General features: G+C 50.6%; 1 protein-coding gene across 2 annotated transcripts in view; it reads right to left on the bottom strand.

Annotated features, from left to right (window-relative positions):
- Positions 1–14290, bottom strand: part of ZNF638 (zinc finger protein 638) — a 100488-nt gene that overhangs the window by 821 nt on the left and 85377 nt on the right. For both annotated transcript variants that reach the window (XM_075188006.1, XM_075188086.1), the window contains exons 9-24: positions 14256–14287; positions 14036–14073; positions 13636–13686; positions 13417–13469; positions 13207–13335; positions 12946–13077; positions 12794–12835; positions 8690–8827; positions 8119–8244; positions 7943–7980; positions 6081–7503; positions 4145–4207; positions 2796–3675; positions 2061–2264; positions 1551–1658; positions 1178–1296 (exon numbers count right to left, since the gene is read on the bottom strand). In XM_075188006.1, the coding sequence (XP_075044107.1) occupies positions 1178–1296; positions 1551–1658; positions 2061–2264; positions 2796–3675; positions 4145–4207; positions 6081–7503; positions 7943–7980; positions 8119–8244; positions 8690–8827; positions 12794–12835; positions 12946–13077; positions 13207–13335; positions 13417–13469; positions 13636–13686; positions 14036–14073; positions 14256–14287 (3576 nt within the window). The remainder of the gene's footprint in view (positions 1–1177; positions 1297–1550; positions 1659–2060; positions 2265–2795; positions 3676–4144; positions 4208–6080; positions 7504–7942; positions 7981–8118; positions 8245–8689; positions 8828–12793; positions 12836–12945; positions 13078–13206; positions 13336–13416; positions 13470–13635; positions 13687–14035; positions 14074–14255; positions 14288–14290) is intronic.

The following is a 14290-nucleotide window of genomic DNA, read 5'->3' as shown; positions in this document are numbered from 1 at the left end:
AAATAATTATCTTCAATTTACATCTTCAGAGAGCTCATGAGATGTGTACCACTCCTGCTAAACATACAGTGAGAGGTCAGGGAGAGATGGGGGAAGACCAGGGAATGAGAGTATAAAATATTTCTGTTGCAAGACTTCACACCCAGGTTCTATGCCAGCTTTGTGCTTACGAAGTTCTAGCAGAGATGTCATTGTTCCTATCTCTCGGCAGAGCTCTCTACACAGTGTTAGTGAGGTGTGATCGTCTCACCATACAATAATGTGGAGTTACTTAATGGCAAGAGATGTGTGACAATCGTAGGGGTGGTCAGGTATAGAAAGGACCATTAATGTGACTGCACGGAGGCAAGGCCCTTAATGTGCTCACAGCCAGCATAAACCCACAGCACATACACATTGCTGTACTAGGCACAGTATTAAGAACCATCATCATCATCATCATCATTTATTTATATAGCGCCACTAATTCCGCAGCGCTGTACAGAGAACTCATTCACATCAGTCCCTGCCCCATTGGAGCTTACAGTCTAAATTCCCTACTATAGACACACATTCACACACAGAGACAGACAGACAGAGAGGGAGAGACTAGGGTCAATTTTTTTTTTTTTTTTTTTTTGATTGCAGCCAATTACCCTACCAGTATGTTTTTGGAGTGTGGGAGGAAACCGGAGCACCCGGAGGAAACCCACGCAAACACAGGGAGAACATACAAACTCCACACAGATAAAGCCATGGTCGGGTATCGAACTCATGACCCCAGTGCTGTGAGACAGACGTGCTAACCACTAGGCCACTGTGCTGCCCAATCTCCAGAAATCTCCTTCCGGATATAGAGTGGGTAGCCCTAATTTACCAGCAAATTCCTAAATAAAGGACTTAACTTGGATGAAAGTGATCGCCGATGCTTGTAATTGCCCCAACTGCCCTGTGGTATTTGTCAAATGTAATTATTGAGATAAATGAATAATATTCATGTTAAATACACATTTAGGATTTGGTGGCCAGTTCGACCAGCGGGATCTGACTACTCTAACCACAAATAAACTACAAGTGGGGCTCACATCTACTACAAAGGTATTCTGTACAAAGACCCAGTCCTCCTATTAAATGGTACGAAACATACAGCGCCATCTAGAGGACAAACAATAGTACAACTATACACTGTTTTCAGTACCTCCATAGCTTGATAATGTCGCATACTTTTGCAATGCTTCAACTTGGAAGCTTCATCCATGTAAAAAAGTGAGCACAGTTCACAGAAATATCCCGTCTTTGGAATAAGAAATTCCATACCTGCAAAATAAAAAATTTGGCTGTAAAATGTACACACATAAATACGGTTACGTTCCGGCTTCTAGGAATGATGGGTATTTAGTCAGAGATGAGATGTCACAGCACGTAACAGAGGTAAACCATTTTCTCTATAACCTGTGGCAGGTTCACAACATGATATAGCCACAGTGACAAGTGAAGAATAAAGCCCAGAGAAGGATGGCTGTCTATAGAGAATCAAGGGTGCGTCCCTGATTGGCTGCAGCTATTCTCACCTATTGGGACGTTGGGGTTAAACGGGGCCAGTTTAGGCTTCTCTGCAGGAGAAGCAGCCAGTTTCTTCTTCTTTGCTGGAGTTTCAGAACTTTTAGATTTCCCAGTCCCTGAAACAAAACAGAGGAGCATTAATCTGCTCATTCATACACAGTTAGATATTACAGATAAATGAGCTAATGGCATTTCTATGCCAGGCTGCTAAATAATCAAAGAAAACACGGATTTGAAAACTCAACATAAAGAGAATTCTTTATATGGGAGCTACAGTGATCTGTATCTTACAGAACACCTTACTATGCAGTGTACAGAGAGCAAAGACATTACACAGAATATGGCAGGGGGAACAGAGCTGTTACTTGGACTCTGACTATATTAACCCCAATGTGCGTGACCATGGGGTAGGGAATACAGACTAGGGGCAGGACAGATGTGATGAATAGAGACTCTGCATAGGGGCTATATAAATAACACAGACTAATACAGACTGGGTGGTAAGAAAGATGTGTTACCAGAATCAGCTTTCTCTGGGGTGGAGGAAGTGCTGTCTTCTGCGGCTGCACCGTCTGTGGAGCCTTTGCTATCTTTAGGCTTTGTGGGGGTCTTCTCAGGCTCAGTAACATTATCCGAGTCAGCGGGGGTCTGCTGCGATGAGTCCTTGTTCTCTTCAGCAGGAAGGGGCCGTTTCCTCGGCCTACCCCTCTTGGCTGAGGGAGCTATATTTATTTAAATAAAATTAGAAAAGGAATGATGAATTGGAACAAATATCAATACAAATCACACAACACGAGGGAAAATAAATAAAAGCTGCACAGCGCCTGCAGCGGATGTCTTACATCTCCTTATACAGGGATTTATTACAGGTGCAGGTGACCAGTAATGACATTTGGTAGAGGTCCTAGTAGTTGTTTCTGCAACACACCGGCATCAGTCACAGCCGGGCTTTCTGCAGCACCAGCATAAATAGGCCGGCACACTAATGATTCCTGTAACAGGAACAATGAGACGTGTGTATCCCCCTGAAGAGGGCAGTATTACAGTTGTTAGGGGCCTTTAGACTTAAGGGTACACTAGAGGTCCTGGCAGCTGTAATGATGCCCCCTGCTGGTGAAAGCATGGCCACCACAAGCTGTATAGATAATATAAGGGCTGAGGGCATACCATAACTGCCATACACAAAAAGGTAAATATTACTCCTGCACTGCAAAGCAACACGTAGGATCATTAGTCTGTAATATATTACAAACCTGGTGAACTACTGGGTTCTGAGGGTTTACTGCTGGTTTTATTTCTGGCTGGTGCAGATGTAACTGCAGGACTTGTTTCAGATTTCTCAGTCTCCTCGACTTTCATCTCGGATTCTTCCTCCTCTTCACCGACTTCATCAACGGTTAAGAATTGGTTTTCCATATCGGCCAAGAACTCCTCATCGTCATCTCCTTTCACCTCATCGAGTGTCAGGAGGTGCTGCTGTGCGTCGTCGCCCTGGCTGGAGACGGCTTGAGGGACCTCCGGGACTACAGGTGCATCCTTTGTTTTAGGATCTCCGCTGGTGTCCTCAACCTTGATCTCCGTGTTCTGGACTAACTTGGGCTCTACATTCGATGGCACAGAAGGCGACGTTTGCTCCTCGTCTTCACCGCTGACCTCGTCGAGTGTCAGAAGCTGATCTTTGGCCAAGACTTCTGGTACTGCCGAAGCTGGCCGTTCTGTAGTAGAGTCCGGAGCGTCATCCTCATCACTGATCTCATCTAAGGTCATTAACATCTGGGACTGTTTTACGCTCTGGGGCGTACCAGCCTCTGCGTGGACTTCATCTACAGTTACCAGGGATCGGGATGTGGGCTCAGAAGTGGTTCTTGATGAGACCGTGTTCTCTTCCTCATCACCAACTTCATCCAAGGTGACGAAGGAAAGCTCCTGGGAATCCGATCTCATCCCTTTGGGTTTTTTGGGGTCGGAGGAAACTGGGTCGGTTTCTTTTCTTTTTCCTTTCCTGGGGGAGCCGACAGCCTGCGGCGTTTGCGCTTCTCCTTCCGCTTTAGTCTTCGTGTCTCCGTGCTCTTCTACAATTTCATCCACGGTAACAAACTCATCCAGGTTAAATGGAAAGGGCTCCTCTTCATCCTATAAAGAGCATAATAATTATTAGCAGGGTATAATAGCCAGACAAGCTACAATCCTCCATTTCTGATCAGAGAATCGGTACTCTATGGAGGCAACAACCGAGGATTCTGAGATAACTCCTCTACCACTGGAGTGAAGGTTAATATTATTATAGTAACATAGAGGCCCATAATATAATATTACAAGACTTCTATATCCATGGAAGAAAATAATTTTTTTTCCCACAACCTTCAGAAACGTATGCAACAACGTGCAGCAGTTCTAAATCCTGAAGGCATGGTTTAACGGTAGGAGCACATCTAGCACCTGGGCAGCACCATGCTGTTCCATGCTTTGTCCAGGTACAAATGTGCACGCTCTCTGGATTTGTTCTTAAGTCTAAACAAGCCTCAATCTGTGTTTTACAGACAGGCAAACCTGTGACGGTTACAAGACAACAGTTTGCATGTAACACCTCCGATGTCCTCACCTCGTTTGATCTTGGGCCCCGGACGCTGGCCTTGAAGCTTCGTGCGTACCGCGACGATGAGCTCTGTAGAGAGAAGATATTAGGTCATAATACAAAGTGCACCCACCTGGCTTGCACTATGATCAGAGATTCCAGGCCTGTCATGTAATTAGGATTTTATGACAGAAGAGATTTATTGTATTATTTATATTCCATTCATCCAAACGAATATTGTGACACAAGTCACAAAATAGTCTTCTCCTTTCAGCGAGCTCTAGAAAGGCTCAGCTGGGTTCTTCTACAGCAACCTGCACACAGTGATACATCATTTGGACAGAGACTCGCCAGTACTAATATACAGAACACAAACATTATTTTCTTTGATGGCGTATGTGTGTAGTTCACATATCACAAACAACTGAGAGGTGAGGGCATTTCAGTGGAGTCTGAAGCACATAGGTCAGTGTAGGACCAGCATACAATGAGGACTCTTCTCTGCAGGGTTACAAGCTTAAATGTTTTGATGATAATATGAACATACATCTCATACTGTCACTGTTACGATACACACACATCTGCTATAGTAGTAAGGACGAGTGTCTTTTTGTCTATATCCACATTTGCCATTTATATCATCAAGCAGCGCGTAACCGATATACAATGGGGCTAGCCATAGATTTCTTTTTTCCCCCATGTATAGATAGAAATCCTACACATTACTTACGAGTGTGTCTTTAAACACTTCCCATCTTATCCCTAAAATCTTTTTATCCATCCAGACTCACTTACATTGTGACACAGGGGTTGGGAATCATGGTGATAAACCTAACAGTGGTTAATACCTTGTATTCCCAGCAAAATTGCTGCCAGTCAGTCATTACCGTAGACACAAGCTTTTGGGAAATAAACACGTTTAATACTTTAATGCAGCCAACCGGACTTTAATACACCCGTCGCTATGAACCAACGTCACCTACAAACACTGGAGTAAGCAATATGTTGTGTTAAAAGGAACAGATGTACTCAGGATTTTGGATGGAAAAATAAAAAAGTAAAAAAAGATGACTATTGAAAAACCCAGGTCAGGAAGCCATTCATGCACCACCAACCTTTAGTCTAATTGAGCACAGACCCAAACATTCAGAGATCAGCACCAATACCCACATGATAAAGTGTGTGGCTAGTTTTGTAGCACTGTAGTACTGTGTGCTCTGTGACGATATGAATATCAGAGGCAGATGCTCATTGCTTTTCTATGGGATCAAGCTACATTTTGAGACAAGACCTGTTGTTGTATCAAGCACATGGGGGTAAATGTATCAAGCTAAGAGTTTTCCGGTGGGTTTGATAAACCAATCAGATTCTAGCTATCATTTCTTCAGTACATTCTACAAAATGACAGCTAGAATCTGATTGGTTGCTATAGGCAACATCTCCACTTTTCAAACCCGCCGGAAATCTCTCAGCTTGATACATTTACCCCATGGTCTCTTAATTCTTGACACAAGGAAGACAGAGATCACTATATAACCTAGTTCAATGGATCCCAAACGTTCTCGGTTCGAGCCACCCTCCAGGGTCTCCATCAATTTTTTCAAGGCACCCCTAAGTCAAAATATTTACCAAGAAGTCCCCTGTCTTGCTTACAAACGGCCTTGGCACCCCTGTGAGATCGCTGCGGCACCCCAGGGAGCCACGGCACAAACCACGGCACACAGTTTGGGAACCACGGCACACAGTTTGGGAACCACTGACCTAGATAATGACATACTCCCATTAATAAAACTGACCAGCACACTATAGTGCTTGAATACAGTGGCTCCGCATCGCCATCTACTGCCCATAAACAGAACTGGGTTTTCCCAGCCATATTGGTTTGAGTTTCCAATCACCTGAAATACACCCCCCCCCCACCCCCAGCAGACATGTCAGTGAAGGCGAGAATGGTATAACTCACATTTCCTTTTGATCGGTCATCCTTCCTGGTGTTTGACCTGATATCTCTGTCTCGTGACCTCGGCCTGGCCTTGATGTCTTTCTCCTGCTGAGAGCAAACATATTTTCCTCCACTTTTCTTCTGAGAGCAGCCGATGCTGGATTTAGAGTTCGTAGATGTACTGTCTGTTGGGCTGGACCTGTTACTATTTGACTTTGGCATGCTGCTCTCTCTCCCAGAAGACCCTCGCTCTCCAGATGACCTCTTTCTGGCATCTCCCGTTTTTACGACAGGTTTTTGACTATCCACCGAGAGCGTTACCGAGATTTCTCCCTTTTGTGGGTTGTATTTTGCAGTCCTAGTCAGGGATACGCTGGTTGTCACAGCCGCCTGGTCTGTTTCTTTAGAGGCCTCCACTGCTGCACTAACTGGTTCATTGTCGTCTTTAGTCTGTACAGGTGACTTGGGCCTGTCCTCAGTAGAACTAGGAACAAAAATGGATTCAGATTTTGTTTCCTTCACAGTATTCTCTTCTGCCTTGGTTGGCGAGCTCTCCACCTTCCCTGCATTCCTGGCGTTAGTACTACAGACATTGGCCTCCTCCTTGTTGGGGGATTCAGCAGAAGACTCTTGGGCTTTGTCTGAAGGCTGTTCCACAACAAAGAGGTTCTCTGATTTCGTATATCCATCATCTTCAGATTTAGCACACAAATTCTCAGGTTTTGGCTCTAGTGGCTCGGATATCACATTTTGGGAGGCTACAGCGGTCTCTCTATCTGCAGACTCTGGGCAGTCAGATCTGCCTACATTATCAGACATCTTATCAGCGACAGCAGACTGCTTGGATTTTTGAGATGCGATGACTGCAAGGAGGTGCATTACTGGGTTTGTGTTTAGGAAAGAAGGACATCGCTCTTCACATTCCTCTTCATCTGACTCGACAGACACAAGAACTTCTAACTCCTCCGCTAGTAGAGGCTGAGACGCTGGATTGGGTTCCTTGTACTGGATCATTGGTTCTGGGTGGAAATAAATAGGTGATGTGTCTGGAGCTTCCGGTGCCTCTGCCGCTTCCTCTTCATCGTCATCATCTTCATCCTCCATTGCTTGTACAGCTGAGTCTGAAGGAGAAGGTCCGCAGCTTGGGGGACATGGCGTAGGCTTAGTGGGAACTGAAGGTGGCGCTTCCACGGTTTCTGGAACGTCTTTGGTGAGAGGTTTACTGTCTGATTGCTGGAGTACAGTCTGTGGTACTGATGGCCTCTTATCTTCTGGCAGGTCTACTTCCATCTCAGTCTGACTGATGGGTGAGCAGGGCAGAGAACTAATATTATCCTCCTTGTCCTTAGAGGCAGATACTTGCTGCTTAACCTTTATCTCCTGGATTGCTTCATCAGCTGTGGATGCCACGTTTGTTTCGTCTAGGCTGCTTTTTGTCCCTGAGCTGTTAGATAATAAATAGTGAGGTATTAACACAACAAACCCTTTCATTTTGGTCACATCTCTCAAACCGTGTCTTAATGACCAAGATGTCTATGGCTCTACATCTCTGCCTGTATCGGTGCCATTATCCAGGTGTTTCAGGATGCATGACCAAAGGACACGTATGAAACAATTTCATGCCTCATGTACCAATTACTGCAATGATGTACAACCCTGTTCATTGCACAAGAACATACAGAACCAGGGCACCAGTATTTATCAAGCACAGCTCGGAAAGCTGGCCAAAAATCTCCAGTGATCAAAGTGAGTAAGATAAAAACACCCTTAGTGAGCAAGTTCATCAGCGTCATAAAGAGAGAGCTCTCAGGTTGACAATACACAGCACATGGAAGTGCAGATGTACACACAGCACTAATCTCTGGGGTACCAGCATATATTACCTTGGTTTATATTCTTCCAGGTAAGTCATATATTCATCCTGTAAAAAAAAGATATACAAGATATTGATTTCAATGATTGTTAAACAGCATCATATAAAATGTGTACAATCACACCACACAGAGCGCGAGTTGTGTGCGCTCATCGGCACGTCTGGTCTAACGCTGGGTGATCTTACCTCGGCTAGCTTGGTCTTGGAAGGGAGGGCGCACTGCAGCACAGTCTCTCCGATGCAGCACGGATACCTGGACAGAAAGTTGTGCATGGATTTGGCAGCAGTTGCGCTCTGCATGTGGAGGATGGCCTGCCAAGGACAAGGGGAGGAATTTATCATACGCTCATCCATACGCGCAACCAGCTCAGACCTCATCACCACCGTCAATCATTTCTCTTTTAAAAAAAGTTGCTGTTTGGCAAATAGTGCTGTGCCATTAGCCAAAGTACTGGGGGCACCGTGTCGGTGGGGATGATAAATATATTAAAACATAAGCAGATTTTATTTCTACAGCAAATATAAAATCAGCTCATTCAACTAAACTCAGCTGTTTAAACAAACATTTATTGGTGCCGGGTACGTGCAGTCTCTGCTCAGAAGATTCATACAGAGCGCAGGGTACATGGAACATGACGGCACTCCCGCTACACATCTCCTCTAAGGCTGTTCACTAAATGCCGGCAAAGATGATTCACTTCTATGAATGGTTAATAGCTCGGAAGTGTGGTATAAAGATACATTGTCAAGTACTCACCTTTCTTTTATTACTGATAATTATAAAGTGTTCAACTTTTCCAAATCGAATTCCCAGGCAGACTACATCGTAGTCTGACACGTTCTTTTCCGGAACATTAAGGAGATACACAAACTTCTCATAAATTGTTGGTGTGATCTGGAAGTGCAACATTGACAAGTGTTAGAGAGAAAGAAAACAAAACAGGTGATATACTGGGAATATAAAATAATAATATAACGTACAAATCAAACTGTTTAGAAGAACACTTAATGTGCACCAAGTGTGGTGAGGAGACGTCACTGGGCCCCAGCGACTGGACAGGCTGCGCTCTCAGTGCCGTCACTGGGCCCCAGCGGCTGGACAGGCTGCGCTCTCAGTGCCGTCACTGGGCCCCAGCGGCTGGACAGGCTGCGCTCTCAGTGCCGTCACTGGGCCCCAGCGGCTGGACAGGCTGCGCTCTCAGTGCCGTCACTGGGCCCCAGCGGCTGGACAGGCTGCGCTCTCAGTGCCGTCACTGGGCCCCAGCGGCTGGACAGGCTGCGCTCTCAGTGCCGTCACTGGGCCCCAGCGGCTGGACAGGCTGCGCTCTCAGTGCCGTCACTGGGCCCCAGCGGCTGGACAGGCTGCGCTCTCAGTGCCGTCACTGGGCCCCAGCGGCTGGACAGGCTGCGCTCTCAGTGCCGTCACTGGGCCCCAGCGGCTGGACAGGCTGCGCTCTCAGTGCCGTCACTGGGCCCCAGCGGCTGGACAGGCTGCGCTCTCAGTGCCGTCACTGGGCCCCAGCGGCTGGACAGGCTGCGCTCTCAGTGCCGTCACTGGGCCCCAGCGGCTGGACAGGCTGCGCTCTCAGTGCCGTCACTGGGCCCCAGCGGCTGGACAGGCTGCGCTCTCAGTGCCGTCACTGGGCCCCAGCGGCTGGACAGGCTGCGCTCTCAGTGCCGTCACTGGGCCCCAGCGGCTGGACAGGCTGCGCTCTCAGTGCCGTCACTGGGCCCCAGCGGCTGGACAGGCTGCGCTCTCAGTGCCGTCACTGGGCCCCAGCGGCTGGACAGGCTGCGCTCTCAGTGCCGTCACTGGGCCCCAGCGGCTGGACAGGCTGCGCTCTCAGTGCCGTCACTGGGCCCCAGCGGCTGGACAGGCTGCGCTCTCAGTGCCGTCACTGGGCCCCAGCGGCTGGACAGGCTGCGCTCTCAGTGCCGTCACTGGGCCCCAGCGGCTGGACAGGCTGCGCTCTCAGTGCCGTCACTGGGCCCCAGCGGCTGGACAGGCTGCGCTCTCAGTGCCGTCACTGGGCCCCAGCGGCTGGACAGGCTGCGCTCTCAGTGCCGTCACTGGGCCCCAGCGGCTGGACAGGCTGCGCTCTCAGTGCCGTCACTGGGCCCCAGCGACTGGACAGGCTGCGCTCTCAGTGCCGTCACTGGGCCCCAGCGACTGGACAGGCTGCGCTCTCAGTGCCGTCACTGGGCCCCAGCGACTGGACAGGCTGCGCTCTCAGTGCCGTCACTGGGCCCCAGCGGCTGGACAGGCTGCGCTCTCAGTGCCGTCACTGGGCCCCAGCGGCTGGACAGGCTGCGCTCTCAGTGCCGTCACTGGGCCCCAGCGGCTGGACAGGCTGCGCTCTCAGTGCCGTCACTGGGCCCCAGCGGCTGGACAGGCTGCGCTCTCAGTGCCGTCACTGGGCCCCAGCGGCTGGACAGGCTGCGCTCTCAGTGCCGTCACTGGGCCCCAGCGGCTGGACAGGCTGCGCTCTCAGTGCCGTCACTGGGCCCCAGCGGCTGGACAGGCTGCGCTCTCAGTGCCGTCACTGGGCCCCAGCGGCTGGACAGGCTGCGCTCTCAGTGCCGTCACTGGGCCCCAGCGGCTGGACAGGCTGCGCTCTCAGTGCCGTCACTGGGCCCCAGCGGCTGGACTGGCTGCGCTCTCAGTGCCGTCACTGGGCCCCAGCGGCTGGACAGGCTGCGCTCTCAGTGCCGTCACTGGGCCCCAGCGGCTGGACAGGCTGCGCTCTCAGTGCCGTCACTGGGCCCCAGCGGCTGGACAGGCTGCGCTCTCAGTGCCGTCACTGGGCCCCAGCGGCTGGACAGGCTGCGCTCTCAGTGACGTCACTGGGCCCCAGCGACTGGACAGGCTGCGCTCTCAGTGACGTCACTGGGCCCCAGCGGCTGGACAGGCTGCGCTCTCAGTGACGTCACTGGGCCCCAGCGGCTGGACAGGCTGCGCTCTCAGTGCCGTCACTGGGCCCCAGCGGCTGGACAGGCTGCGCTCTCAGTGCCGTCACTGGGCCCCAGCGGCTGGACAGGCTGCGCTCTCAGTGACGTCACTGGGCCCCAGCGACTGGACAGGCTGCGCTCTCAGTGACGTCACTGGGCCCCAGCGACTGGACAGGCTGCGCTCTCAGTGACGTCACTGGGCCCCAGCGACTGGACAGGCTGCGCTCTCAGTGACGTCACTGGGCCCCAGCGACTGGACAGGCTGCGCTCTCAGTGACGTCACTGGGCCCCAGCGACTGGACAGGCTGCGCTCTCAGTGACGTCACTGGGCCCCAGCGACTGGACAGGCTGCGCTCTCAGTGCCGTCACTGGGCCCCAGCGACTGGACAGGCTGCGCTCTCAGTGCCGTCACTGGGCCCCAGCGACTGGACAGGCTGCGCTCTCAGTGCCGTCACTGGGCCCCAGCGGCTGGACAGGCTGCGCTCTCAGTGCCGTCACTGGGCCCCAGCGGCTGGACAGGCTGCGCTCTCAGTGCCGTCACTGGGCCCCAGCGGCTGGACAGGCTGCGCTCTCAGTGCCGTCACTGGGCCCCAGCGGCTGGACAGGCTGCGCTCTCAGTGCCGTCACTGGGCCCCAGCGGCTGGACAGGCTGCGCTCTCAGTGCCGTCACTGGGCCCCAGCGACTGGACAGGCTGCGCTCTCAGTGCCGTCACTGGGCCCCAGCGACTGGACAGGCTGCGCTCTCAGTGCCGTCACTGGGCCCCAGCGACTGGACAGGCTGCGCTCTCAGTGCCGTCACTGGGCCCCAGCGACTGGACAGGCTGCGCTCTCAGTGCCGTCACTGGGCCCCAGCGACTGGACAGGCTGCGCTCTCAGTGCCGTCACTGGGCCCCAGCGACTGGACAGGCTGCGCTCTCAGTGCCGTCACTGGGCCCCAGCGACTGGACAGGCTGCGCTCTCAGTGCCGTCACTGGGCCCCAGCGACTGGACAGGCTGCGCTCTCAGTGCCGTCACTGGGCCCCAGCGGCTGGACAGGCTGCGCTCTCAGTGCCGTCACTGGGCCCCAGCGGCTGGACAGGCTGCGCTCTCAGTGCCGTCACTGGGCCCCAGCGGCTGGAAAGGCTGCGCTCTCAGTGCCGTCACTGGGCCCCAGCGGCTGGACAGGCTGCGCTCTCAGTGCCGTCACTGGGCCCCAGCGGCTGGACAGGCTGCGCTCTCAGTGCCGTCACTGGGCCCCAGCGGCTGGACAGGCTGCGCTCTCAGTGCAGTCACTGGGACCCAGCGACTGGACAGGCTGCGCTCTCAGTGCCGTCACTGGGCCCCAGCGACTGGACAGGCTGCGCTCTCAGTGCCGTCACTGGGCCCCAGCGGCTGGACAGGCTGCGCTCTCAGTGCCGTCACTGGGCCCCAGCGACTGGACAGGCTGCGCTCTCAGTGACGTCACTGGGCCCCAGCGACTGGACAGGCTGCGCTCTCAGTGACGTCACTGGGCCCCAGCGACTGGACAGGCTGCGCTCTCAGTGACGTCACTGGGCCCCAGCGACTGGACAGGCTGCGCTCTCAGTGACGTTAACTAGTGGTTTTTAGGCTGCATACTATGATTTCATGCAGTGAAAGGATAAGGCCTCCAATGTGAGGAGGTGACAGAACCAATCTGCAGTAGTTTAACCCATAAAGAGGGTCTCTGTGATATGGAGGATATGGATACAATTGGATCATGTTTTGTATTCCCAACATGAAAAGTAAATCTAATGTAACTTTTTGCCTTCATGCAACACACAACGCCCATCCAGCCTGTGTAATCTCCTGATTGCTCTAACAGAACCGAGTTATCCAGCTAACGTTACATATCTCCACCGGACAGGCAGCAGCGAAGGGCCAGGTATAGTGATATTACTACTGCTAGAATTACCTTGTACGGTGACTGTTCCACAATGTCAGCAAAAATACGATCCTGGGGAAAGAGGAAAGTTATTAAAATAAGCACCGGCACATACGGCTGTTTACAATGATAATATCTACAACTTATCAGAATAATAATAATGTGGCCTCTGGAGGACTCACCTGGTCCTTCAAGTTCTTGTATCTTGGAGCTGTGGCGATATTCAGCAAGTTCCCTCCCAGGTATGTGGGGAACACGCTGTAAAACTTCATCATGGAATCCACAGACTTCCTACTGTCTAACTCCAGATAAGCCTGAGTGTACAAACCACAAGGCTGCCGTTACATACACAAAACGCTGCCACTATTTCACGCCACATGAATGCCTGACTCCAGGTCTAACCATGTGCTAATTATAATTATCCATATTCTCGGCAGACTCACCTTGCGGTGGGTGGAGATGACGAGAATGTCGCTTACACCACCAAATGGTTTGGCCAAGTTAGATATTTCATCCACGGTGTACGGTGTTTCAGGTAGATTAGAGATGAGGATAATACATTTCTCAGACTCCTGCAAAGAGAAAAGGGCACATTACAGGACCCTCCGGTATGGTCACCGTGTGGAGCAGATATCACACATAGAGAAACGTACCATCAGTGGCGGATCAGCAAGTTTATAGCGCTTGATAAAGCCGGGGGGAACCACTGAAAGAACAGAGCATCCTGGGATTAGTAATACTGTACATTCATACAGCACAATGGGTGGCAGGAAGGAATAATAAACTAAAGGTACACAAACCAGAGCAGGGCTGGTGTAGGAGATACAGGTGTATGGGATACATAAAGCAATCAGGTTGAACTCATACAATACCTTGGCTTTTCTTTGGTGGAACTTTCAAAGCTTTATCTTTACTCATTTTACCTAAGAAAAAAATACAAAAGATAAAAATATGACAATAAGAATCTGGTCTTGAGTGACGCTGAAATAATTAACTTTTTCTCACGGTCACAGTGATTTTAAAACACAATGACAAACATTTCAGGTATTTCTCTCACACACACACATATATGTGAATGTAATGATTGCAGTTGTCTAATGCCCTCCCCACAGGCTGTGTGAGCGCAAGGTAAGAACTCGCTGCTATAGTACTAAGCGAGCAGCACTAGGACACAGATAACAATGCGACTAGAGTGCACAGTAGAGGAACCAGACTACAAGCGGTCCCTGTATATTATGGGTACAGAGACAGGACACACATGTAATAACTTACTTGTCTGAGATGAGGGTTTGGCTTGAGTGTGCGGCACTCTGGGGAAAATGAAAATAAAAGGTGTCACTGAACGCAGGAGTTAATAGCCGAGCAGAAAACATTTTATATAACATAATAAAAGTACAGAGCAGCTGAACCGGTTATCAATCTTTAACTACTGACACAACTTCCACCTCGGGTAAAGGTTGGTAAGAATAAGAAGTAATAGTTACACTCTTACCTTACGTTCTTAGACTCCGTCTTTACTGGTCTCTG

Source organism: Mixophyes fleayi, chromosome 1 (genome assembly GCF_038048845.1).
Source record: "Mixophyes fleayi isolate aMixFle1 chromosome 1, aMixFle1.hap1, whole genome shotgun sequence".
NCBI classification, from domain to species: domain Eukaryota; kingdom Metazoa; phylum Chordata; class Amphibia; order Anura; family Limnodynastidae; genus Mixophyes; species Mixophyes fleayi.
This window is presented reverse-complemented; position numbering and strand designations above follow the sequence as displayed.